General features: G+C 63.4%; 1 protein-coding gene across 2 annotated transcripts in view; it reads right to left on the bottom strand.

Annotated features, from left to right (window-relative positions):
- DNAH17 (dynein axonemal heavy chain 17) overlaps positions 1-22977 on the bottom strand; it is a gene marked incomplete at its 5' end in the record, with an annotated part of 77347 nt that overhangs the window by 9781 nt on the left and 44589 nt on the right. For both annotated transcript variants that reach the window (XM_081161181.1, XM_081161182.1), the window contains 28 exons: positions 573-764; positions 1560-1787; positions 2544-2671; positions 3649-3797; positions 5022-5215; positions 5695-5817; positions 6222-6392; positions 6547-6687; positions 6844-7008; positions 7549-7753; positions 8693-8815; positions 9446-9681; positions 9927-10119; positions 11287-11402; positions 11669-11876; positions 12935-13152; positions 13305-13400; positions 14985-15149; positions 15722-15955; positions 16687-16848; positions 17595-17861; positions 18612-18803; positions 18957-19121; positions 19619-19780; positions 21248-21339; positions 21722-21869; positions 22088-22190; positions 22434-22599. In XM_081161181.1, coding sequence (XP_081017307.1) covers positions 573-764; positions 1560-1787; positions 2544-2671; positions 3649-3797; positions 5022-5215; positions 5695-5817; positions 6222-6392; positions 6547-6687; positions 6844-7008; positions 7549-7753; positions 8693-8815; positions 9446-9681; positions 9927-10119; positions 11287-11402; positions 11669-11876; positions 12935-13152; positions 13305-13400; positions 14985-15149; positions 15722-15955; positions 16687-16848; positions 17595-17861; positions 18612-18803; positions 18957-19121; positions 19619-19780; positions 21248-21339; positions 21722-21869; positions 22088-22190; positions 22434-22599 — 4742 coding nt within the window. The remainder of the gene's footprint in view (positions 1-572; positions 765-1559; positions 1788-2543; positions 2672-3648; positions 3798-5021; positions 5216-5694; positions 5818-6221; positions 6393-6546; positions 6688-6843; positions 7009-7548; positions 7754-8692; positions 8816-9445; positions 9682-9926; positions 10120-11286; positions 11403-11668; positions 11877-12934; positions 13153-13304; positions 13401-14984; positions 15150-15721; positions 15956-16686; positions 16849-17594; positions 17862-18611; positions 18804-18956; positions 19122-19618; positions 19781-21247; positions 21340-21721; positions 21870-22087; positions 22191-22433; positions 22600-22977) is intronic.

Genomic DNA, 22977 nt, shown 5'->3' with positions numbered 1-22977 from the left:
TCACGGAACTGCTGATTCATCAGCTGTCTCATTTGGTCTCACGGCTTTTCGGTCAGATTGTTACTATTCTCTAAATTGTTGCTGGGTGACCGAGCGTTTGTCCTCTGCTTGGTCATCTTGGGGGTTCATTTCATGTGTTTGCCACCCCACCTCTGATGACTCATTTCATTCTCAATAAAAGCGACAGGAAGTGTCCTTCCTCACTTTCCTCCCGCTGCACCTGGGCTCGGTCTCCAGACACTGACCGGGCGTCAGCCTGTCCTGGGGGCCGGCTCAGGCACCCAGGGGTCCCGGGATTTTTGGGAGAAGCCCCTGTTCGGGTGCAGGACACCTGGCCCCCGCGGAGTGTGGCCACAGCAGAAACGCTCCCGACGCTGACCCCTGCAGGAGGCGGCGGCCGAGGACTGGATGCCGATCATCCCATCACGGCGGCAGGCTCAAGGCCACCCTGACGATTCAGGCTCGTCAGCCACGTGGCTCAGACACAACGTCTCTCAGACACAGACCAGGAACAAAGAGGGCGGGCGGGCGGGCGGGACGGGGGACTGAGCCGGGCGCCAGGACCCCCTTACCTTGGGGTTGGCCTCCAGGTAGTTGTACAGCACGTTGATGGAGATGGTGAGGTCCCCGTTGTTGAAGGGGTACGACCTGTTCCAGCCCTGGGCCCCAAACTTGCGCCTCTCGGCCACCACGGCGTGGAAGTAGCAGAGCGCAAACAGGATGCACTTGAACTCGATCTCCTTGGAGCACATCTCCAGCGTGTCCTGCGGGGCGCACCCTCCAGGTCAGGGGCCCCGCAGGGCCGCCAGCTGGGACCGGAGGGTGGGGGTGGCGGGTGGGGTGGGGCTGAGCCATTGACTGCTCTGGGCCGTCCCTCAAGCCTCTGGGCCTGCAAGGCCTGGGCGAGAGCTCTCAGACCGTGATTGTGAGTTTTGTCACTTAGGTGCCGATCACAAGTTGAACCACTGGCTTCCTAATAAAATATCCCCAGCATGGGACACTTCAGGGCTGACAGTGAACTACCGACATGCCTCCGGCTTCCATGCAAACGGCATCCCACACCCTTCAAAACAACGGGCCCAGCCCTGGCCCGTGTGGCAATGGTGAGAGCCCCCGAGGGTCGCAGGTTCGATTCCCGGTCGAGGTCACGGGCCTGGGTTGCAGGTTGATCCCCAGCCCCAACCTTGAGGGAGGCAACCGATCCATGTGTCTCACGTTGCCCCTCCCTCCCTCCCTTAAAATATCAACGGAAAAAATATCCTAGATGAAGATTAATGAACTAAACAAAACAGTGGGTGCAGTCTTGCTGTGGGGGTGGGCCAGGGTGCTCAGTAGCATGTGTGTGCACACGTGTGCATGCGTGCATGTGTGAGCATGCCGTGTGTACGTGAGTGCGTGCGCTGTGCTGGTGTGGATGGAGAAAGCCCGAGAAATCGCCCTCAGAGCTCCGGTCTGACCCTCGGCTCTGCAGGCCCAGGGACCCCGTTCGCCCTGGGTGCCCCGGGGCCGCTCAGGCTGGGGGTGGGCCCCGGGCGCGCGCTGGAGGGCCGCCGCCCTACCTGGGTGAAGAGGTCCAGGGCCTTGTGCAGGTTGGCGTGCATGCCCGTGGGCGGCTCGTTGGTGATCTTGATGGCGTTCTCCAGGATGCCCTGGGGAATGATGTGGGAGTCGGGGCTGGGGGCGGGCTCGGCGCTGATGAACACGCGGTAGTCCTCGTGGCTGCCGACGCTGTACCGCTCCACCTTCTTGTCCAGGGTGCTCAGCCAGCGGGCCACCAGGTGGATGTTCTGCGGCCAAGACGGGGGCTTAGCGCCCACACACGCTCCTCCCTGCCCCGGGCCCACAGGACGGGCCGCTCGGCTGCGTGCCCGGCCGGGCTCTTCCCAACTGCCCCGCACGCCCCTCCCTGACGCCCACCCTCACGGGCGCCGGGCACGCAGAGCAGTGTCAGCGAAGCAGCCGCAGCCCCCGCGTGGATTCCCAGACGCCAGCCTTTACTGAGCGAGTCCCTCCCGCCTTCTGCGGGCACGAGGCCGGCACTACACGGTCCCAGCCCTCCTCTGGGCGTTTTTACCAAGAGGTGACAGGAGAGGCCCCTGGGTGGAGGTCAGCCCCACGGCGGGGTTGGGGGAGCTGGGTGGCCTGGAGGTGCGGGTGGGGCCGCTGGAGTGAAGCGGGGCCGGGAGGCCGCGGGACCCAGGATGGGTGGGGGGGCCGCGCTGTGGTTCGCCCAAAAAGTGACGCGCAGCCTCCCGGCCGTGGGCTTGGAGCGGGAGGCGACTTTGTCACTAGCGTTCTTGTGTTGGAAATAATATATCTTTAGGGATCTCAGGCATAAAGCCCCGTGTCTTTCTCACACCGAAGAGCCCACGCTGTCACCCGATGGCCCCAGGCCACGCAGCTGGCCCCGGGCAGGGCGGAACTCAGTGTGGGCTCCGCCTGCCTGTCTGTGACCGTGAGCCCGTGCCCGCTGTCTCCCAGGCCTCAGGCCGACGCTGTGCCCCCCGGGTGCTGGAGCCCCGTGCTGGAGGCGGCGCCCCCACCTGCAGAATGACCCAGTGTCCCTTCTCTGCGGCCACATCCAGGGCGTTCTCGGCCACCACCTCCTGCCCCTGCCCCAGGGACACGTTGTGGAGTTTCCCGTTGTCGATGGTAAACCCCAGTTTTTTCCCTAAAGGAAAGGAAAACGGGAAGAGCTGGGGGACGATCACATGACAAAGGCGCGGCTGGCTGGGTATTCCGCACGCGCCCCCCGCTTGTTTTCATTGTGGTAAAACGCACACCGCTCCCAAGTTACCGCTTTAAACAGCATCTTAACGTGCACGACTCAGGGACAAGCAATGCGGTCACCAGGCCGGGCAGCCTCTCCCCGGTCCCAGAACATTCCAGCCCCACCGCGGCCCCCGGCCTGCGCATTTACCGGTTCTGCGAGTTTCACATCAACGGAATCACATAACGTGGGGCCTCAGTCTCTGGCCTCGTGCCCTTGGCATGTTTCCCAGGCTCACCCACGGGGCAGCGTGTCCGGCTCCGCTCCCTTTTTGGGGCGAGCGATATTCCGCCGTGCGGACCAAGCGCGCCGTGGTTACCGCCCCGCCAGTGGAGGGGCATCTGGGCTGCACCTGCCTGTCGGCTGTTGCGAATGGACATCCCTGCAAAGCGCCTGTCTGACCGCCCGCGTCAGTCCCTCTGGGGTCCGCGCCCAGGGCGGCGTTGCTGGGCGACGCGTGACTACCTGCGGCTCACGGGGGAGCCGCCGGGCCGTCTCCACGGGGGCAGCACCAGCGGGGCACCAGGGCTGTTTCCCCGCCGCCCCCACTTTCTGTTTTGAACAGTAACCGGCCCAGTGGGCGCCAGGTGTCACGTCACTGTGGCTTTTTAAAAATTTATAAAAATGTTTTTACTGATTTTCAGAGAGAGGAAGGGAGAGAGATTGAGAGAGCGAGAAACATCGCCCATCGGCTGCCTCCGCCCGGCCCCTGCTGGGGATCGAGCCCGCAGCCCGGGCACGTGCGCCCTGACCGGGAATCGGACCGTGACCTCCTGGTTCCTAGGCCACGCTCAGCCACTGAGCCACGCCGGCCGGGCCCTGACCGTGGTTCGATCGGCATTTCCCGGCGACAGGCCCGCGGCGGCCGCCGCACTTACCCAGGAACTCCACGTCCTTGAGCGGGTCGACCCCCGGGGAAAGAATAAAGAAGATGGGGGTGGAGGGGCTGCTCTCCTCGTAGGACTTGGCGAACTCCACGCTCCGGCCCTCCACGAACTTGCTTCCCATTTTCTCTTCCACGAAGTTCCTGCGGGAAGCGGGAGCCGGTGAGCGCGGCCGGGGCAGGGCCCTCTGAGGCGCAGGAGGGCCTGCTTTCCCCCCCCGCGCGGGGGGGGGTGCGGGCCGTCCCCCCGCCTGGACTGCGTCTGCCCCCGCGCCCTCAGCGGGCTCCTAGAGCGGCCGGCGGGCGGGCGTGGAGGCGCGATGGCGCCGGGAGCGGCCGCCTGTTCCCAAAGGCGCACGAGGCCCCCGGAGGGACACGGGCGGAGACGCGCTGCGGCTGGGGCGGGCCGCCCTGCGTGCTCCGGGGAGGGCTCTGTTTCAGTGAATCCCTGTCCCCCGCACGTTTCCCATCTGCTGCCCCGACCGGGGCGGCAAAAAGGAGCCGGACGCAGACCGGCCTCTGAGTCTTGGTCGTCTCCCGCGGGGCTGGGTGGGGGCCGGGTGGGGGCGTTGCGGAGGAAGGAAGCTGGGATCACAGCCATTTTCTCCAAGGACCACGAAACGTGGATCAGAAGGCCACGGGGAAAGAAGGGGCTTCCCATAAACACCTTTCTTCACACAAGCCGGCTCCGTCCCAAGCCCCGGGCTCTGTCCACCTGGCCCCATGCGCCCGGGGTTGCTGTTACCATTGGCCGTCAGTCAGAGCTTCCTTGCTTTGGGGCCACACGCCCTCTGCGTAATGAGGGCGGTGCTCCTGCTTCCCCCCCACGTTGCAGGAACGCCAGAGCTTGGCCGGGTGCGCCTGGCGTCTTGGTTGCCCACGCCCCTGCCGAGGACACCGCTGCTCCCAGGGTCAGCCTCCGTTTCCCTCCCCAGGTCACCGCCCGGTTTCACGTGTGTTAACTCAGCGGTTTTCTCCCCATGACACGCTCAAAGGACTCCGCCTGTGCGGCCACGGAGGCCATTGGTGCCCACACTTCTTTTCTTTAACCTCGGAGGCTCCCGTGGGGGCCCTGCTTCTCCATCACCTAACCCCGGGCACCCTCCTCGCCCAGGTTGGCAGAGGCCAAGGGTCCCGCCGGCCGACCACCTTCTTAGACGGAGAGAGCTCAGGAGAACTCGGAGACGGAACCGGGTGGACCGGGTGGGTCCCGCCTGCCCCCACACAGGCCAACCCTTCCACTCCTCTGGGCCCCGCTCCCCCGTGGACCGGGGGCCTCACAGAGCCTGCCTCTCCGTGGTGGCGGCCATGGCCTCGGGGCGACGGGGCCCGCTTCCCCCCCCCCCCGACGCCCAGGCCCACGCTCACTTGACGGCGTAGGTCATGCGGTCGGGCCTCATGCACCTGACCATGCACAGCTTCTGCAGGGCCGTCTTGTTCTTCCACTCCTTCGGGAAGATCTCCTTCTCGGGTGCCTCCGACTCCACCAGCTTCTTCCAGCGCTTGGCGGACCCTTCGATGTCGTTGTCCAGGTTTTTGAACTCATCCATCTCCGAGAGGGCCTGGGGGCAGGCGACCCTCCGGTCTCCCCTGTCCACCGCCTCCCTCCCGCAGCCCTGCCCCCCACAATGTCCCCTCGGAGGAGCCCAGGCGCCGGCACAAGGATGGCTGTAGGGCCCGTCGTCACCAAGACCACGGGCCACACCCCAACCAGCGGGGGGCAGGGACCTGGGAGGGGGGCTCTGATCTGGGGAGCGAGTCTGGCGGCTTCTCCTGAAGGTTCTGGACCAGGGGCCCCCGCCTGTGTGCGCCCAGGAGTCTGAGGGACGACCTGGACATTTTGCATTTTCCTGGGAACTGGAGGCGGGAGAGCTGTGGCGCGGGGGGCGCGGGGCCGCGTTGGGACAGGAAAGCGGAGGCCCCGGGGGCTGGCGGGCGGGCGGCCCATCGCCCTGGGGCCTTGGTTCTGCTGCTGATTCGCAGCTGTCGGGCTTGTGAACACCCCCGGGGGGAGCGGGCGGAGAGGACGGCCTCCACCCACCTTGATGCCGCCCCACCCCTGATTCTGCAGGAAGTCCACGGGCGACACCACCCCGGCCTTGAAGGGGAACCGCAGGAGGAAGTCCAGCTCGACCGGGTTCAGCTCCTTCTTCATGGACAAGACCTGCGGGGCACAGGGGCCGCTCAGTGCCCGGCCACGGGGGGGGCCACGTCCACGTGCAGGAGGCGCAGGGAGGAGCCCAGCCAGGGTCCAGGAGGGGTAGGAGGCCCCCACGGCCCCGCCTGCAGGGCCAGCACCGTCCGGCCCCCTCGGGTTGGGGCAAAACGTTGTCTCCACTTTTTAAAAAATTTTTAAAAATCACGGCGAAATCCATAGAACATAAAATTTACCATTTTAACCCGATTGAAGTTCAGAGGCATTCAGCACGTTCACTCTGTCGCAGTAGGACCGTCACCCTGTCTAGGGGCTGACCTTTCGCTCACCCCACGGGGAGCCCCGCGCCCGCTAGCAGCCGCTCCCCACCCCACAGGCTCCGGGCGCGGGGGCTGCCGCCCGGGGCGCGTTACCTGAAACGCAACCTGGGCCAGGAAGATGAGCTTGTCCCGCTCGAAGAGCCCGCGGGCCGTGTACATGTAGACGGAGTAGGTGATCTCGTCCGTCAGGTTCATCACCCGCTGTTTGACCTCGTCCGCGGGCGCCGTCTTCTGGATGGCGTTTTCGAAGACCACGTTGAAGGCCTGGGACGGGCCACAGAGGGAGCGTGGGAGGCTTGCGGGGCTGGGGCCCCTCTCCTCCCGGGCAGGCGGCACCCCAGCTCCCTGCCCGCCCCCCCCGCCCCTGCCCCACCCCGTCGCTGCCCCCGAGGCCCGAGGCGCCGGGCGGGTGGTGCACCTTGAGGGAGAACTGGTAGATGGGGCTGATCTTGTTGAGGTCGTTGAGGATGAAGTACAGCAGGGACGCCCGCTCCGCCGCCGGCCGGTAGTTCTCCCTCGCCTCGTTGATTTTAATTTCTGTGATTTTGGCCTCTTGCACCTGAAAACCCAACGAGAAGGGGCCGGAGTGAGGCCAGCGGGTGGGCAGCCCCGAAGAGCAGGCGGCCGGCGGCCCTGGCCAGAGCTCTCAGCCCCCCGAGGCCGCCCTGTGGGGCTCTCGGCAGGCAGCCCGGGCGCGGGGCCTGCAAGCGCCCACCTTCTCCTCGATCTCGCTGGCCGTGTGCTTGGTGGTCTCCAGATTCTCCACCAGGGCCGTGTCTCCCAGGAAGTTTCCCGAGGCGGCCGACAGGCGGGCCAGCAGGGAGTCCTCCAGCTCTTTCAGGACGATCTTAAACTCGTTCTGGGACTTGGTGAGGTTCGCCTGCAGGAGGCGCAGGGACAGGGAAGGGAAGCCGGTGGTGGGCACCTCCCGCCTCCATAGCCCGGGCCCGGGGCTCGGACGAGTGAACAAACGGGGAGGCTGAGCCCCAGCGGAAGCAGAGTGGGGGCCCCCAGCAGGGCGGCGCCTGCCCCGGCCTCTGCGGCTGCCTGTCACTGGCCACCGTGTGCAAGGGCTCGGGGACCACGGGAGAAGCACGAGGCCTGCGCCCCTCTGAGCCCTGAGTGTGGCCCACACAGCACCAGGAGGCGACTGGCACACGGGAGCTGCAGCCAGGCCTGTCTTGGGGGGCTGCGGGGTGGGGGGTTAGGCTGTCAGGGCGCCACGGTGACCCCTGGCCTGTCATTCACGCCGTCCTTTGATTGGGGGTTACATGGGGGGGCCGTGGGGGGAGAAAACACTCGTTACGTCGCACGAAATACAATTCGGTGTGACAAGGGAGGGACCAGAGCTGGGGAGCCTCGGGCGACCCGCCCCTTCCCGGGGAACCGCCCGGCCGTGCCCCGCCTCCGGCCCCCACACCTTCAGCTGCTCCAGGTCGGGGCGCTCCTTGGCCACCACCGCGGCCAGGAGCTGGTCCTCGAGGCCGTCCCTGGTGACCAGGAAGTTGATCAGGGTGCACTGGGCCTGCATCTCGGGCTTGTAGTGGGGGTTGAAGTACTTGGTGTGCAGGATGAGGCGGAACTCGGCGTGGTACTCCACCTCCTTGTCGCCGATCTTGATGTACCTGGCGGCCGGTGCGGGAGGGGTGAGCCGGCCTCCCGCGGGTGCGTGAGCGCCACACGGACGGGACGCAGGCCGCCTTCCGTGCCAGCCGGTGGCCGTCCCACCCCGAGGGAGGGACTGTGACCTTCCTTGTTCCACGCCCCTCCCTGGCCTGCGGCCGACCCTTCGGTGAGGCGCAGCTGCTCCGTCTCCGGCTGGCGTTTTCTGATCTTTACAACGGTATTTACTCAACTGGCAGCAGGCGGGTCCACCCCAGGGCCCTCGGCATCGGAACGACGCCGGCATCCCAGCCCGGAGCGCGGGCACACGCCCGAAGCTCCCGGGCAGAGCCGGGTCTGCTGGTCCTCCGCGGGGGCCCCGCTTTCTGGTCAAGCTCACGTTTTGGGGCTTAACGTCACCCACTGGACAGCAGCCAGGCCCTGCCGGGCCCTCTCAGGGGCCAGACCTCGGCGTGTTTATTTGCTGCCCCTGACCCGGGCGCCTGCAGGCAGGTAGCCTGGCATTTATGGGCGGCTCACATATACTCGCACATTTTATTTTTAATTTTTTTTCAGAGAGAGTGAAGGGGGGGAGGGAGGGAGAGAAACATCGATGTGAGAAAAGCACATCGATTGGACTTCACCTGAATTTTTAAAAAGTAAAATAGGTCCAAGATTCGTAAAATGCACAGAAACAGAAAGAAAAACGTGACCTGTAAGAATCCCACCTGGAGGCTGTTACTAATAAAACGGTGTATTTATTCCCGGCTGGGATGTGGCCCCGTGATTCCCCCCCCCGAGCTGGGGTCCGGCACACCTGGTAGCATTTCAGGGGAGCCCCTGCTGCCCCCAGAAGAGCCGGGAAAGTTCCCTCCCCGCATGGTTCTGGGCACAAGGGCCAAACCTCTCCCTCCGCACCCTGGGGGCTCCCTTAGAGCTCGGAGGTGGACCCAGAAACTCACTTTCCCTTCTTGATCGTGTTCCTGCCCAGGAGCAGGTCCAGCACGGGGTCCACGCTCTCGCCGATGTTCTCAATGAGCAGGGTGTCCCCTTGTGAAATGGCCTGTTCGATGATGTCCAGGTAGCTGTGGGCACAGCGGGGGGTCACTGAGCAACAGAGGGGCCAAGTGATGGCTCAGCCACGTGCCCCAGGAGGCACGGGAGGGGAGGCGGCGGGGGGCCGGCAGCTCATACCCCTGAGCCTGTCCTTCCGAGGGAGCCCGAGGCTTCTGTGTCCATCACCCGGTGGGCCCAGGGAGCAGGGGGCAGGCAGAGCCGCTGGGGGCTGCCGAGGCAAATGCCTTCAAGCCTGGCCCTCTCGGCCTCCCCTGGGCACCCCGATGGCACTCAGGGCCGCCGGCCTTCGTTACGGCCACTGTCCCTCACGGGGAACGAGCCAATAAACCACACAAGAGACAAGAAATAGAAAATGACCAGCCTGCAGCCTCACGGCCAGCAAGCGGCCGGGTGAGAGTCAAGCCAGGCCGGGGCCCGGGCCAGCGCTCCCTCCCTGCAGGAGCCACAGGTAACGGGGGGTTTAGATCCCCGAGTTTACATCTGTACTCTTGGTGCCGTTCCCAGTTTAAAAAAAAAAAAAAAAATCCACCTGTGGACCAGTGTTTGGATTGAAAGATCTGTCCACTGGTTTAACAAGTGCAAACCCCCGAGGCCTCTGCCTTTTCACCCCCAGCCCCTGAGCGGGCGCAGCCGGGCACCTCTTCTGTCCCAGGCGGATAGCTTTCAGTTCCGTCCCGTATTTGTTTTTGATCCACTTGATCCCTTGCAGCTGGGCATCCACGATGAGGGGCCACCGCTCCGTGTTACACAGGATGGTTGCGTTCTCGGTGGACATGCGGTCGCTGGGGAGCCCCTGGTTGTTCCACGTGGCCACGTCCGCATCGTCGGTCAGCAGGCTCAGGGGATCCAGACCTTCCGTGATGGGGATGGGGACCTGCCGAGGGGAAACGCTCATCCTCAGAGGGCAGGCGAGGCCTCACCGCTGTACAGAAGACACCGTCCAGGTAACGGGGGCTCTGCAATCAGACGGTGGGCGGGCGGCCACCTGCGAGGGGACGGTCACTCCCGCGGCCCTGACGGAGCCTCGGCCTCAGGACCGCGGGGGAGGTTTGGCCGGGCCTGCCGGCCTGCCCGCCCTGTGGGGGCCTCCCCGGATTTCCCGAGCGACGGGCCTCTCACCTTTAATTTGTTTATGTAAGGGACCCAGAACCTCTCCATCAGCTCGTTCCGGTACTTCTTGGTGAAGTAGCCCACGTAGGACACGAAGGCCGAGATCAGCAGGACGTCTCCGCACAGGGTGATCCCCTGGGACTTGTAGTTCTTCACCGACTGGGCCCAGCGGATGTTTTCCGACGCCAGGCCTCCCACCAGCCTAAGACGGGACAGAGGTCAACGGGGTCAGAGAGGGAACAGGCGTCTGGGTGGACACGAGGCTGCGGCAAGGAGAGCAAGGCGAGTGCCCTCCCCCCGCGCCCTTACTCCGCTCCGCGCTTCAACAGCGAAAGTGCGTCGGGGGGAAATTTGGGGAAATATATGCTTTGGGGGGAGCAACACTGATGCTTTCTGGAGACAGGCACAGAGGAGCCCGAGCTCCGCTTCCCCGGGTACCCATGGCTCACGCCAGGCTCCGGAGCTCACTTCTGAAAACACGGGAAGGAAGCTGCGCAGCCGTGTGGCTCGCCAGGGCGGCCTGGAGCACCGGAGGCGAGCCCGGGCACGGCCGGTCTGACCTGGGACAGCCCTGGGTGCAAACACGCCGGGGTTCCGAGGACTCGGAGCGAAAGCAAGCGAACAGCCCGGACGGCGGGGCTCAGTGGGCCGAGGGCCATCCGCGCAGCGGAAGGTCCCAGGACGATTCCCGTCGGGGCGCAGGCCCGGCTGCACCCTCGGGCCCCAGGAGGGGCGTGCGGGAGGCAGCCGATCGACGTTTCGCTCTCACATCAATGTTTCTCTCTCTCCCTCTCCCTTCTCTCTCTGAAAAAATAAAATAAAAAGTCTTTAAAAAAAAGAAAAAAGAAAACAAGCATATAAAACGTGTCACTGATCACTCATCGCTTGTGGGAATGATCAGATTTGTGGTTAAATAAAATACATCGTCAAAATCAATTTCATCCGCGTCCCTCTACTGTTTCAAGGCGGCAACGCGGGACTCTGAAGGGCAGCGTGGTCGCTTCGTGTCCCGCCGGACGGCCTGGCTCTAGAGCCGTGGGAACGGGACACAGGAGACAGCGGGCGATGACCCTGCCGGCCTCCCCAGCGTGGTCCGGGCGACCGCGTCTCAGGCGGGTCGGGGGGCGGGATCCTGTACTGCGAGAGGTCACGTTTCCTGAAGTCGAGGGACACGCGGGGTCCCTGGGGAGACGTCACCAGCTCTGGGAGGTCGTCCTGATTATCCTCAGGACTTGGCGCCCAGAGAGCAAAAGCCTGGACCTGCTGCCTCCGCCGGGGCTTCTCCTTCCTCCAAAGGCCGGTCTGTGGGCTCATCCCTCGCAGGGGGTCTGAGGGCGGGGAGGGGGGTCGGCGGGGCGGAGCCAGCTACCTGTTGGCCAGCGAGATCACCCTGTTGGTGGCGTCGGCCTCCTGCTGGCACTTGATTTTCTCCGCTGTCGCTTTCTCAAATGCCGACGTCAGGTTGCTCAGGTTGGCGTTGAGTTCCTGGAAGAACACGATGGGGGGTCCTGGGGTGGGCGAGAGCAGCAGCTGCCCCCTGCGGAGGCGGGTCAGGGGCAGGGCTGCCCAGAGGGCAGGGCACACGGCGGCCTCGCGGTGGGTCGGGTCCCCACGGCCGCCCGCGTGTGTTGTCTCGAGCGGCCGAGTGATTCGCCACCAAGGCAGCAGCCAAGGCCACCCCCTTCCATCGGAGGCACCGCCCATCCGAGCGGGCCGTGGCTTTGGTGCCGGCCGGGCAGCCGGGCACTCACTGCAATCTTGTTCTTGATCCGAGACAGCTTGTCCTGGGCCTCGGCCAGCTCGGCGTTGGCCTCCTCCAGCGCCTGTCGTTTGGGGGCCACGTCGCAGTAGACCTCGTAGAAACGCACGATATTGATGCACCAGGAGCACAGGCCCGCGGCCGCCGTGGACTTGGAGCGGATGAACTCAGGGTCGAAGGTCGGATTGCCTTGGTAGGGCCTGGAGAGGGGACAGGGGACAGGGCAGCCGGCCTGGGCTCCGCAGGACGGGGCCGACGCAGTCTCCTCCCACGGCAGCCCCTGTGAGGCTCCGGCCGCTGACCACAGGGATCCAGCGAGGGCTGAATTTATTTTTTTGGTCTCAGTGTTACAGGAAGAAGGGAAAGGGGGACACAGAATTCTGGCCCCTGGAGTATGCGACGCTCGTTCAGGCTGACGTGGCCCCGGGTTTGCCTGTTTCGCACACACGGACGTTGCGGGAGCAGCGGGGAGACGGCGCAGCTGTTGGGCGTGAGGCTGGCAAAGTGTTTTAATAGCACAGGGAAGTGTTTTTTTCACCTTAACAACGTTAAGTAAAAAAAGAAAAGCAGAGCAAATAATTGCATGGATACAGGATTATTTCAACTTTGGAAAGAAACTTTAGAAAAAAGACCGAAGCTCCTTCAGTGCTGGCAGTGGCTGCTCCCCGGGGGCGGGCCTGGCGGGGTTTCCCAGGCTTTCCTCTTACACTTTAAACTATTCTTTATCCATCAAATGCTTTTCTGTCACCCAGGCCTCTTCCTCAGCAGATGGGGTCTGGGAGACGTGGGGGTTCTCGCCTGGGGTCACTGGGGTCACGGGAGTGGCTCTTTCTCAGTCAGGGTCAAGCAGACCCTGGGGTAGGGTTGCCCCGGGGGGGGGGGGCAGGCAGGGGCCACGTGAGATATGAACAGTGGGTTTGGCGTGCTCAGGAGCGGAGAGCCACGCAAGGGCTGGCACGTTGGGGTTTACGGGTAAAACGTGGCAGTGCCCCCATACACCCCTCCCATGCCCCCCACCCAGGGGCAGCACTGCCGGCCGGGGTGACTGGGTCCCTCCAGGCCCGGTGCACTTGCAGGGCGGCCAGACTTGCCCGGGCCGCCGCCAACCGTCTGCAGGGTCCCGCCTTGCCCAGCAGCCGAGGCCCTGCCCCGCTCGGGCGAGCGGGAGATTCGGGGGCCTCACAGCAGCGCCTGGACGCAGGCCCCCGACAGGACTCAGGGCTGAGGGAGCCCCAGGCCGCGGCCAAGCCCCACTCACTTGAACGCCTTCAGGCAGGTCTCGGGGATGTGTTCCTTGTCAAACTTCTTCAGGGAGTCCAGGAACGTGTCCACTTTGCCCATCATGATTTTCGCCGCCTTCCAGCTCTTGTCCTTGGGGATCTTGCCCCCGGGCGCCGTCAGAATCATGACGGCGGCCGTGACGTTGACCACGGCGTCCGGCGGGGACCCGAAGGACTTCAGCTCTGTCAGGTTGTTCTGCGAACGACAGGTGGGGACCGACCTGACGGGGGACCCGGAGGCCCCGGGGACGACCCCAGGGAGCCTGCTGGGGCTGAGCCACCACCGGACCACGGCCGGGGCCTCCCCTCTCCCCTCACTCGGGCCGGGGCCCCGCTTCCTTCTCTCACCTTGTTCAGGGTGTCCAGGGCCTCCTGTGCGGCCAGCAGGGCCGGCTCCGCCTTGGCCAGGTCCGTTTCACAAGCTTTTTGCTTCTCGGTGACATTCTGGAAGGAAGCCGGACAGCAGAGATCAACTTGGGTGCCTGTCTGGGAGGCGCATGCGGGGGGAGCCCGGGCCGGGGCTGCGAGGGAGCGAGGGGGGGTGAAGAGGGGGGCCCGCTGCGGGTTCCCCTCATGCTCACTGAGGCTCCAGTCACCGCCCGGAGCCCACCTTCCTCCTTCCTGCCTCCTTGGCCCCTGCCCCTCAACACTCAGGCCGCAATCGCTGACTTAGGATCCGGGAATGGGAGCTGTTGCTCCCACTGGCCCCAGCTTCCAGGCTGTGGGGAACCCGGGGCCAGGCAGACCACCCCGGCTGTGAGGCCTAGCGTTTCTGGGAACATTTCAGGGATACAGCTCAGCCTCCCCTTAAGAAGGCGAGAGCGTCCTTCATCAGGCACACATTCATTCATTCATTCGGGCACACATTCACTCATTCATTCATTCATTCGGGCACACATTCACTCATTCATTCATTCACTCAGGCACACATTCATTCATTCATTCACTCAGGCGCACATTCACTCATTCATTCATTCACTCAGGCACACATTCATTCATTCATTCATTCGGGCGCACATTCACTCCTGCCTGCACACATTCACTTATTCTTTGGGTCAGGAAGAGCCCCTCTGAACCTGTGGGTGCCAAGCAGACAAACCCGTAGCAGCTTGGTGTCTATCAATAAGAAACAGCATCTATGTGATAATAGAGAATGATGGGGAGGCGGGAGGAATTGGGACAGGAGGAGAGGGTCTCTGTAAGTCGTGCCCCAGGCAGGGCAAAGGATCTCCCAGAGAACCCTGTCCTGCACCTGCTCTAGGGACTGCGTGGGGCACGACTGAGGGACCGGGGCACAGATGGACCCAGCCAGCTGGGCTGGGCAACACCCAGGCCTTCTTCCTGGAGCACCCGGGGGGCCATTTCCGGATGTGGGGGTTAGAGAGGGGTGGGCGCCCAGACACCGGGCAGCAGGTCACAGAGCTCAGGGTGCTGGACGCGGGTCCTGGCTCGGAGCCTGACTGTGTCACTTGCTAGTTTTGAGTCCTCAGCACGTGGCCGACCACAATGGGCCTCAGTTTCCTCATCTGCCTAACAGGGCATCCTCCGTCTCAAGAGACAGCGGACAATTTCTGGGACACTCTTAATTTAGACGCTGGAGCAGACACATGAGGATGGCACAGAACCAGGCAGGGAGGGGAGATGGTCAACCAACCAACCGTGACAAGGACTCCAGCTAGGAGCCCACCTGCCGGTGACATCAGAGCCTCGGGGGCTCCTGGTGCAGTGCGTCCGAGCACCGGGGCTCCAGTGCAGCCTCCCCAAACCTTAACGCGCTCAGGGGCCCCAGCCTCTGGTTAGAATGCTGACGATCCAGCCCAGGGAAGGGGGCGGGCCCAGGAACCTGCATTTCTCACCAGCTCCCGGGGTTGCTGCCTCCGTGGCCTGGGGGCAGCAATGTGAGGAGCGTGGCTTCCGGTGGGGGGGTCCCACTGGATTGGGGCTCCTCAGCCTTTGCCCAGGCCTCCCCGGGGAGCCCCGCGGCGTAGACGCGTGCAGCCGCCCCCGGGGGCCGGGCCATCCGCCCACCTTGTTGATGACTTCCACCTTGGCCTCCTCTTCGTCGGCGATGGCCTTCTCTTTGCTGACCTTCTCTGTCTCCACTCCCACCACCTGGATCAGCTTGTCCGCGTTTTCATTCTTCTGCTTCAGCTCAGCCTCCTGAATCGCCAGCTTGGCCTTCAAATCGTCCACCTGGGGGAGGAGACGCCGTGAGGGGGCAGCCCGGGCCCCCCACGTGGACCGGCCGGCGGCCACGGGGCCGAGCAGAGGGCCCTGAAGCACATTTCGATGCCTCTTTCAAACTTCTCTAAGGTAAGCACGTATTGAACGCCAACTGTACACACAGGGTCACAAGTACAAGACACAGTCCCGTGGCTCGGGGAATTGACAGTCGGGGTGGCCTGATTAAGACAGGTCAGCAGAATCCGGGTGCCAGAGAGCTCTGGGGAGGCTGGAGCAGCAGCGAGAGGAAGCCTGGAGCCGGGGACACAGCCCTCCCGGGAGCGGGGATGCGTGAGGCCCGGGCCTGGCCCGGCGGGAGGGCTGCTGGGAACTAGTAAGTGACAGGGTGGGGTGTTCTCCCCACTTTGTGCCCATTTCTACCACAGGGAGGCTGCTCAGCTGCTGTAACCATCCTCGCCTGGGAGCTCTGTCCCAGGACCCGGCCTGGAAGATATATTTGGGAAAACGCAGCGACCGGCTGGGCTGCCCTGCTGACCCCGGGCCCCTGACCCCGCCCGCCCCAGTCCTGGCTGCCCCCCCACCTGAGAAGCCGTGCTCTGCAGCTTCATCAGGCCGTTCTCCAGCCTCTCGATCTTGGCCACCAGCTCCGCCCTCTTCTTGGCCAGCAGGTTCTGGTAGAGCTTGATCTGCTCCAGGAAGGTTTTGGGCGTGGTGTAGTTGTAGCGCCTCTCGATGGCCAGGTACACCTTGGACATCTCGTTGACGGTGGTGTGCACGTAGGCCATGAACAGGCTGATGGAGGTCTTGACTTCCGGCTGCAAAGGCAAGACGGGCCCTCGGGCCCCGTTCGCTGCAGGGCGCGACCCCATTCCTGCGGGGGGGGGGGGGGGTCCCTGGCCCTGGGAGGGGCCCAGGGGAGGAGGGCACTGGCCACAGTGGATCAGCAAGGTGGGGCTTCCCTCACTCGCCGGGGGACCCTGGATGAGACGCAGCCCCTTTCTCAGCCTCGGCGGTTCCACCGTCAAACGAGGCTGGAGACAGCGGGCCTGTGGGGCTTTGACACCGCACCCCCAAGGGCTGGGCTCCGTGCCAGGCGCAGCGGAGCTCATTGCTGTTCTCTCTCCGCGTGTGTCACACACTCACACCTGCACCCCCGGCAGCGAAGCGCCCGCCAATGTGCGCGAGGAACCTGGGCCATTTGGCAGCATCCACTGTGCATCTCCTAGCTGGGCCCGGGTTCCACTAACTCCGTCACCAGCCTCTTCCGCCCTCGGTTCACACCAGGGCCATGTCTCCCACCACGGGGCCCGCCCCCCTGCCCGAGGACAGGTACTGGGAGCCCCGCCCCGGCACGGACCAGGCGATAGTAATTTTCATTCTGGTTAGTTTGGAAATGTGCTCATCCAACACTCGCTCCCGTGGCATCTGCTCTGTGGCCCTGCTGGTGCCAGCAGTGGGCCACCCAGATCCTAGAAGGCCCATCCTGGGCTGGAAGCCCACATCGATGCCCGAGTGGCACATTGTGAAGCTGGCCCTAAGGGCTCACCTGGATGCCCTCGGTCTCCTCCAGGAAGCGGGCGCTGACGGACACCAGAGCGTCTTCCGGCCACTCGTGGAACCAGTTGATGGCCGTGCAGTTGACCACAGCAGGGAACTTTCTCGCCCGGATACGCAGGACGGAGCCCACGGGGGAGAAACACAGGATCACCTGCGTGGGGAGCGGAGGAGCTGCTCGTGGGGCCCAGTCGCGCCCCGTGGCAGGACGCTCATTCCGAGGGGAAAGCCCTCGGCGAGGCCTCAGCTCCAAGTGTCCGGGAGCCCATTCCCACCTCCAGGTTTAAAGTGTAGCCACTGCCCTACGGCAGACACGAGCTCAGCTGACATCAGGACCCTCCCCAGCGATGTCAGGTGCAGGGGTCGGCCCCAAGCCCTTCTCAAGTGACACTCGCAGAGGGAGACGGAAAAGCCGGGATAGAGGACTGGCGGGGAATGGGCGTCCACGCTGGGAGGGCCACACTCCCTTTAGAGGGTCTGGTCCCCGGGGACACAGAGCCTCCTCCAGGCCCCCAAGGACCGCAGCTGATCCCCAGAGGAGCTGGGACTCCCTGGGGTCCGAGATGCAAGAGACTGCGCTGGGGTCCCTTTGGCAGGACTGGGAACTTCCTTCTCTTGGAAGCCTCAGCCTAGCTGCGCCTGCTTCCCCCAAGAGGGGGTGTTGGAGGTCAAGGTGACCCTACCCATTTAAACGTGCTCGCTGTGTGTGTGTAAAACTCTTCCTTGGGCCACAAGATACTTCCAAGGGCCCCGTGCACCAGGCAGCCCCACCTGTCTGTCCTCTCCTAACGGATTCCCACATCCTGGGCCCCCACTTGCACCCAGACTAAAGAGCCGAGCCCCCCAAGGCCACGGGGTGCCAGGCCGGGCCCCCGAGCCCCGCGGAGACGGGGACGGTACCTTCAGCTGCTTGCGGACCTTCTCGATGAAGAATTTCCAGCACAGCTCCCGGGTGTCGACCATGCCGAGCGACTTCACCTGCGGCCGCATGGACGTGATGATGTTTTCCACCTCGTCGTCCATGAACAGCCCGGGGATCTCCCCCGAGGCCAGCAGGTCGTTGATCAGCACCAGAAACTGCTCCTCGGCCACCTGGGAGTCCGTCATCAGGAACACGGACGGCACATTCTTTACGGCCGACTTGATGTACTGCGAGCTCAGGTCGGTCTGCGCCCGGGGGGACGCTCTCAGGGTCCTGGCCGCGAGGACGCGCACGGAGGCGTCCCCACAGCCCCCCAGGATGCCACCCCCCAATCAACGTTGTAAGAAACACTGGGGTCTCTGGAGGGAGGGGCGAAACCCTGGGCGGAGACTGCCCACAGCACAGCAGCGCTGTTCTCCAGCCCAAAGCGGGGGGGGGCACCCCCGTGTCTGCCCACAGATGCACGGCAAACACAGCGGGGCTGTCCACAGTGGGGTGCCCATCCACACAGTGGGGTGCCACGTAGCCCTAGAAACGAAGGAAGTTCTGACACATGGGCGGGCCCTGAGGACATTACACTAGTTGAAATAGACCAGCCTCCAAGGGACAGATGCTGTGTGATGCCACTCCCGTGAGGTCCCTAGACGGTCAAACCCATAGAGACGGGGAGTGGAATGTGGGTGCCAGGGGCCGGGGGAGAGGGTGGGGGTCACCGATTAATGGGCAGAGGTTCGGTTTGGGACAACAAGGCATTCAGGAGATGGAGGGTGGGGATGGCCGCACAGCAGTGTGAATGTGCCCAGTGCCACCGAGCTGCAGGGCTCGACAGCTAAACTGTGTGTTACGCAGGTTTTATCACATACACAAGGGGGGGAAACCTTTAAATGGGGACCCTGAGCGAGGCCCCAAAAACGTGCACCACGGGCTTGGACCGGGAGGCTGAGCCCCGGGGAAAACGAGCAGCAGTGGCCGGGGCGAGGGCGAGCAGGGCGCACCTTGAGGTCCGGGATGCCGTAGCCCTTCTTGAGGGTGATCTGGAACACGTCCAGCGCGCTGATGTAGGCGGCCAGGCGCGACAGGCTCTGCTTGCCGCTGCCGCCCACGCCCACCAGCAGGGCGTTCCCGCGCGGCGACTCCAGGATGCGGTTGATCCGGCAGATGTGCGCCACCGCGGCTTCGAACAGCACCTGCCGGGGCCACCCGCCTCAGCATCCGGCCTCGCGTGGACTCGCCTTCCACGGCACAGGGCCTCGTCCACCCCCCCGGCGGCGCTTGCCACGAATCACACAGCCCGGGAGCGCCATCGAAGCGCCCACGCTATCGGCTCGAGCCCTGCTCACCAAGTTCATGACCGCGTTGACCTCGTTGTAACTGTCCAGGACGTCTGAGAGGAGTTTGTTCAGGCGAGCCATGTCGGTCACCGGGAGGTATTTGGGGTCGCCGATCCCTTGAGCAAAGTGGCTGAAGATATTTGGTTTGGCAAATAAAAGCTCTTCGCCAAGATCCTACAGATAAGAGATAAGGTACTTCTGTGGCTGGCCTCCGTGGACAGGCCGTGGGCAGGCCGTGGACAGGCCGTGGACACAGCAGCCAGTGCCTCAGGAGGCCAGGTCAAGTCTCCTGGGGCCCAAACCATTGTTCCCAGGAGCCCTGGGGACAGCTGGGCAAACCCCCTTGTGGGATGGTCCGTCCCCATCAGATGAGAAACAAGCTGATCACCGAGACCAGCCGGGACGCTCCAGCAGAGCACCCGGACCCAAGGGGGCCTTTCTGCGCCCCTAGTGGACGGTGGGGGGCTGTCAGATCCTGACCCACCGAGGGGCCCATTCCTTCTCACTCAGATGCACACCCACGTGGCAGAGTCATTTCGTGGGACCCAACGTGGTCCCTCCCCCCCCCCCCGAGGGCCCTTCCAGGAGGGCTGAGGTTACCATTGGCCCAGGCAGCGAGCCCACTGGGAGCATTTCCAGGCTCTGCAGGGGGACCTGGTTGCTTGACTCACGTCAAAGAACTTCTTGGTGGACGCCATGGTGACTCGGTGCAACGTCTCCTGGTCTTTTTCGTCAACCATCTTGTCCCCGTACACTCTTTCCGCTTCATGCAGCCAGAGGCGGACGAGGTCAAACGGGGTTTTCAAGACCTCTGTTGTGGAAAACAAGAGCCCCTGCCCCCCCAGGACGCTCAGCATCTTCGGCTGGGCGTGAGGCAAGGCAGCCGTGCTCTGGGCTGGGAGGAGCGGGGCCATGTCCCTTCCCGGGAGGAGCCATTTGGCTGCTGGTACAACGTCTCCCTGGGGCCAAGGAAGCTCCCAGCTGCCAAGTCCATGCAAACCCCAGAGACTGGAGGGTGTGACTGTGGCCGGAGAGACTCGGGGGACCTTTCCTCACAAGACAAGGTCAAGGGCTTCAGGCACCGTGGGGGAACCGGACTCAAAGGCCTCAGCGCAGTGGGGTTACAAGCTTGGGCCCTGCAGCCCGCCCGGGTCCAGCTCCGGCTCAGCGGGTTACTAACCAAGTGACATGGGCAAGTTCAACAGGCGCTTTTTGAGGGTCCGCTATTTTCCAGAGCTCTTCTGGGCTCTGGGAACATGGTGACAAGACAAACCCTGCCTTTATGGAGTTTGCATTTTAGTAGGAGATGTAACCGGGCCAAAAAACCAAAAAGCAAGGTAAGTGACACACTGTGATGGGCTATGAATGACACAGGCAGGGGCAGTGAGAGAGAGGGTGTGGGAATGAGGAGGGACCCCCTGCGGACATGACATTTGAACTGACACTTGAAGTGGGAGGAGGTGGGCATGACTTCACCTCCCTGAGCCTTAGGCTCTCCTGTAACATGGGGATGTAAGAGCACTACAGGTTGTTTGGAGGAGAAAATGGGGGTGTAAGTGGCCTAACCCAGTGCCTGGCTCAGACTAAACAGTCAATAAATAAGAGGAAACGTCATCATTATCATCACCATCACCATGGTAACCATGTCACTGTCACTGTCATCACCATCATCACATCAATCATCACATCATCCACCATCACTATAATTACAGCATCACCATTATTATCACCATCACCACCCCCACCCCCATCACCATCACCATCACCACCACCCCCATCACCATCACCACCCCCACCACCACCACCACCATCATCACCATCATTATCACCATCATCACCACCATCATCATCACCATCACCACCATCACCACCACCACCACCATCACCACCACCATCATCACCACCACCATCACCACCACCACCATCACCACCATCATCATCACCATCACCACCACCACAACCACCATCACCACCACCACCACCATCACCATCATCACCACCATCATCACCACCATCATTACCGCCACCATCATCATCACCATCACCATCATCTCCATCACCACCACCATCATCTCCATCACCACCACCATCTCCATCACAACCACCATCATCTCCATCACCACCATCATCTCCATCACCATCACCATCATCACCACCACCATCACCATCACCACCATCACCATCACTGTCATCAGTCCACAGGCCACTGCTTTCTCTCCTGAGGGAAGCAGAGGAGGAGAACGCCTATGGGTCAGACACTTGGCCGTAGGTGGCATGGCGCAGAGCTGGAAGAGCAGTACCTGGAAGATGTTGGAGAGGTCCCTGAGGTTGAAGATGTAATGAAACTTGATGGCGGTGGGAAGAAAGGTTTGTGTGACTTTCTGATGCAGGGCTGTTGTAGGAAACAGACATGTACCCTTATTCACTCTTAATGGCCTCAGGAAACGCAAAGCTTAGGGTATAGTTTCTAAACAAACGGACTCTGAGCCGGTGACAATTTAAGGGAGGACTCTGCAGAGCTGAGGGGGAGGAAGCCTGTTACCCTGGTGACGGGTAGGTCGTTCCTGCCCACTGACTTTCCTGTCTGCTGCTCCCCGCCCCCGCCCCAGCCATCGGGTTTAACAGCATCTCCTGTCGAAACATAGCATCCTTTAAAAAAATATTGATTTAAAAGTATAAATAAAATATTTACCGGGGGAAATAGGAAGCAGCCAGCGGCCTTACAAAGCAGAGGTTTCTGCCGACAGGAGAGGGGCCGCGGCTGGCCAGCTTACCCAGGGCCGAGGCCACCAGCAGGCTGCTCATCCGCTGGACCACCGTGGGGGCCGAGCGGTAGGCCAGGTGCTGGGACAGGATGGTGCTGTAGATGGTCGTGAGGGCCTCCTGGCCCGGGAAGCTCACGGCAAATACGCAGAAGTGGCGCTGCGGGAACAAGCACAGCCCCGCGTCAGGCCGCTCTTGGGGACCAGCTGGTGGCCCGGCCGCCCGCGTGGGGAGCGGATTCTGTCCTCACTGCCCGGTGTCCTGTGCGCGCGGCCAGAATGCCTTGTGTGTGGTAGAACCCGAGCAAGGTTTTATTCTCACCTGCTCGGCCGCCCGCACGCCCTGGCGGCCCCGGGAGGCGCCTGATCCCCGCCTACCTGAAGCCGGGAGTCGATGGTGAAGGAGCCGGAGGTGGGGTTCATGCAAGCCACGTACTGGCAGTTGTGGATGTCCTTCAGCGTCAGCTTCTGCCTGTCATACCTGTGTGGGCGCCCGGGGTTGGTGTCCTGCCCTAGCCCCACCCCCCGGCAATGCCTAGCGCGAGGCAAAGAGAGAAAAACCCTCAATAACTATCGATTCTCTGTGAAACAGTCGATTTTGCTTCTTCCAGGGGCCAGGCCCTGCGCCCCACCGGTCGCTGTGACCCTGCCCATGGCTGTGACCCCCCACCACGCCCTGAGGCTCCGCCCCTCGCCGCGGCCCCGCCCCCGCAGCCCACGTCACCAGTGCCCGTGGTCCATGTGCTGCCGGATGAGCGTGTGCGGGGCCACCGTGCCGTACTTGTCCACCTCGGGCATGTTCATGTCGTCGATGAAGTAGATCAGCTTCTTCGTGCCCGGCGGCCCGTAGTTCCTCCCGGACTTCTTCTCCAGCGGCTTCTCCAGAACCCCTAGGGATGGACGGGAGCAAGCGGATTGGCCGCCGGATGCTGGGGCCCAGGAAGTGGCCCTGGAGGGGCCCCATCCACCCAGCCCACCCACCGCCGGGTGAAGGAGGGCGTGTGGGAGCGGTGGGCGCAGTGGGCGGGAGACAAGGGCTGCAGGAACCTAGGGGCCCCCTCAGCCCCGTGGCAGGAGCTCCCTGTGGGATCCGCCTGGGGGCACCGGGAAGAGGGATCCTGGCTGCCACTCTGTCTCCCTACTCTGGGGAGAGAGGCCGGTGGGGGGATGGGAAACGGAGAGGCAACGGGCAAGCCCCTGGGTCTGTAGGGAGAAAGAAGAGACATGTGTGTTGGGGGGGCAACCATGTGGCTTGGGTGTGTCCAGGC

This window comes from Miniopterus schreibersii (assembly GCF_964146895.1).
Source record: "Miniopterus schreibersii genome assembly, chromosome: 16".
In the NCBI taxonomy this organism is placed as follows: domain Eukaryota; kingdom Metazoa; phylum Chordata; class Mammalia; order Chiroptera; family Miniopteridae; genus Miniopterus; species Miniopterus schreibersii.
Note: the sequence above shows the minus strand (reverse complement) of the source record. Positions and strands in the feature narration are given on the sequence as shown.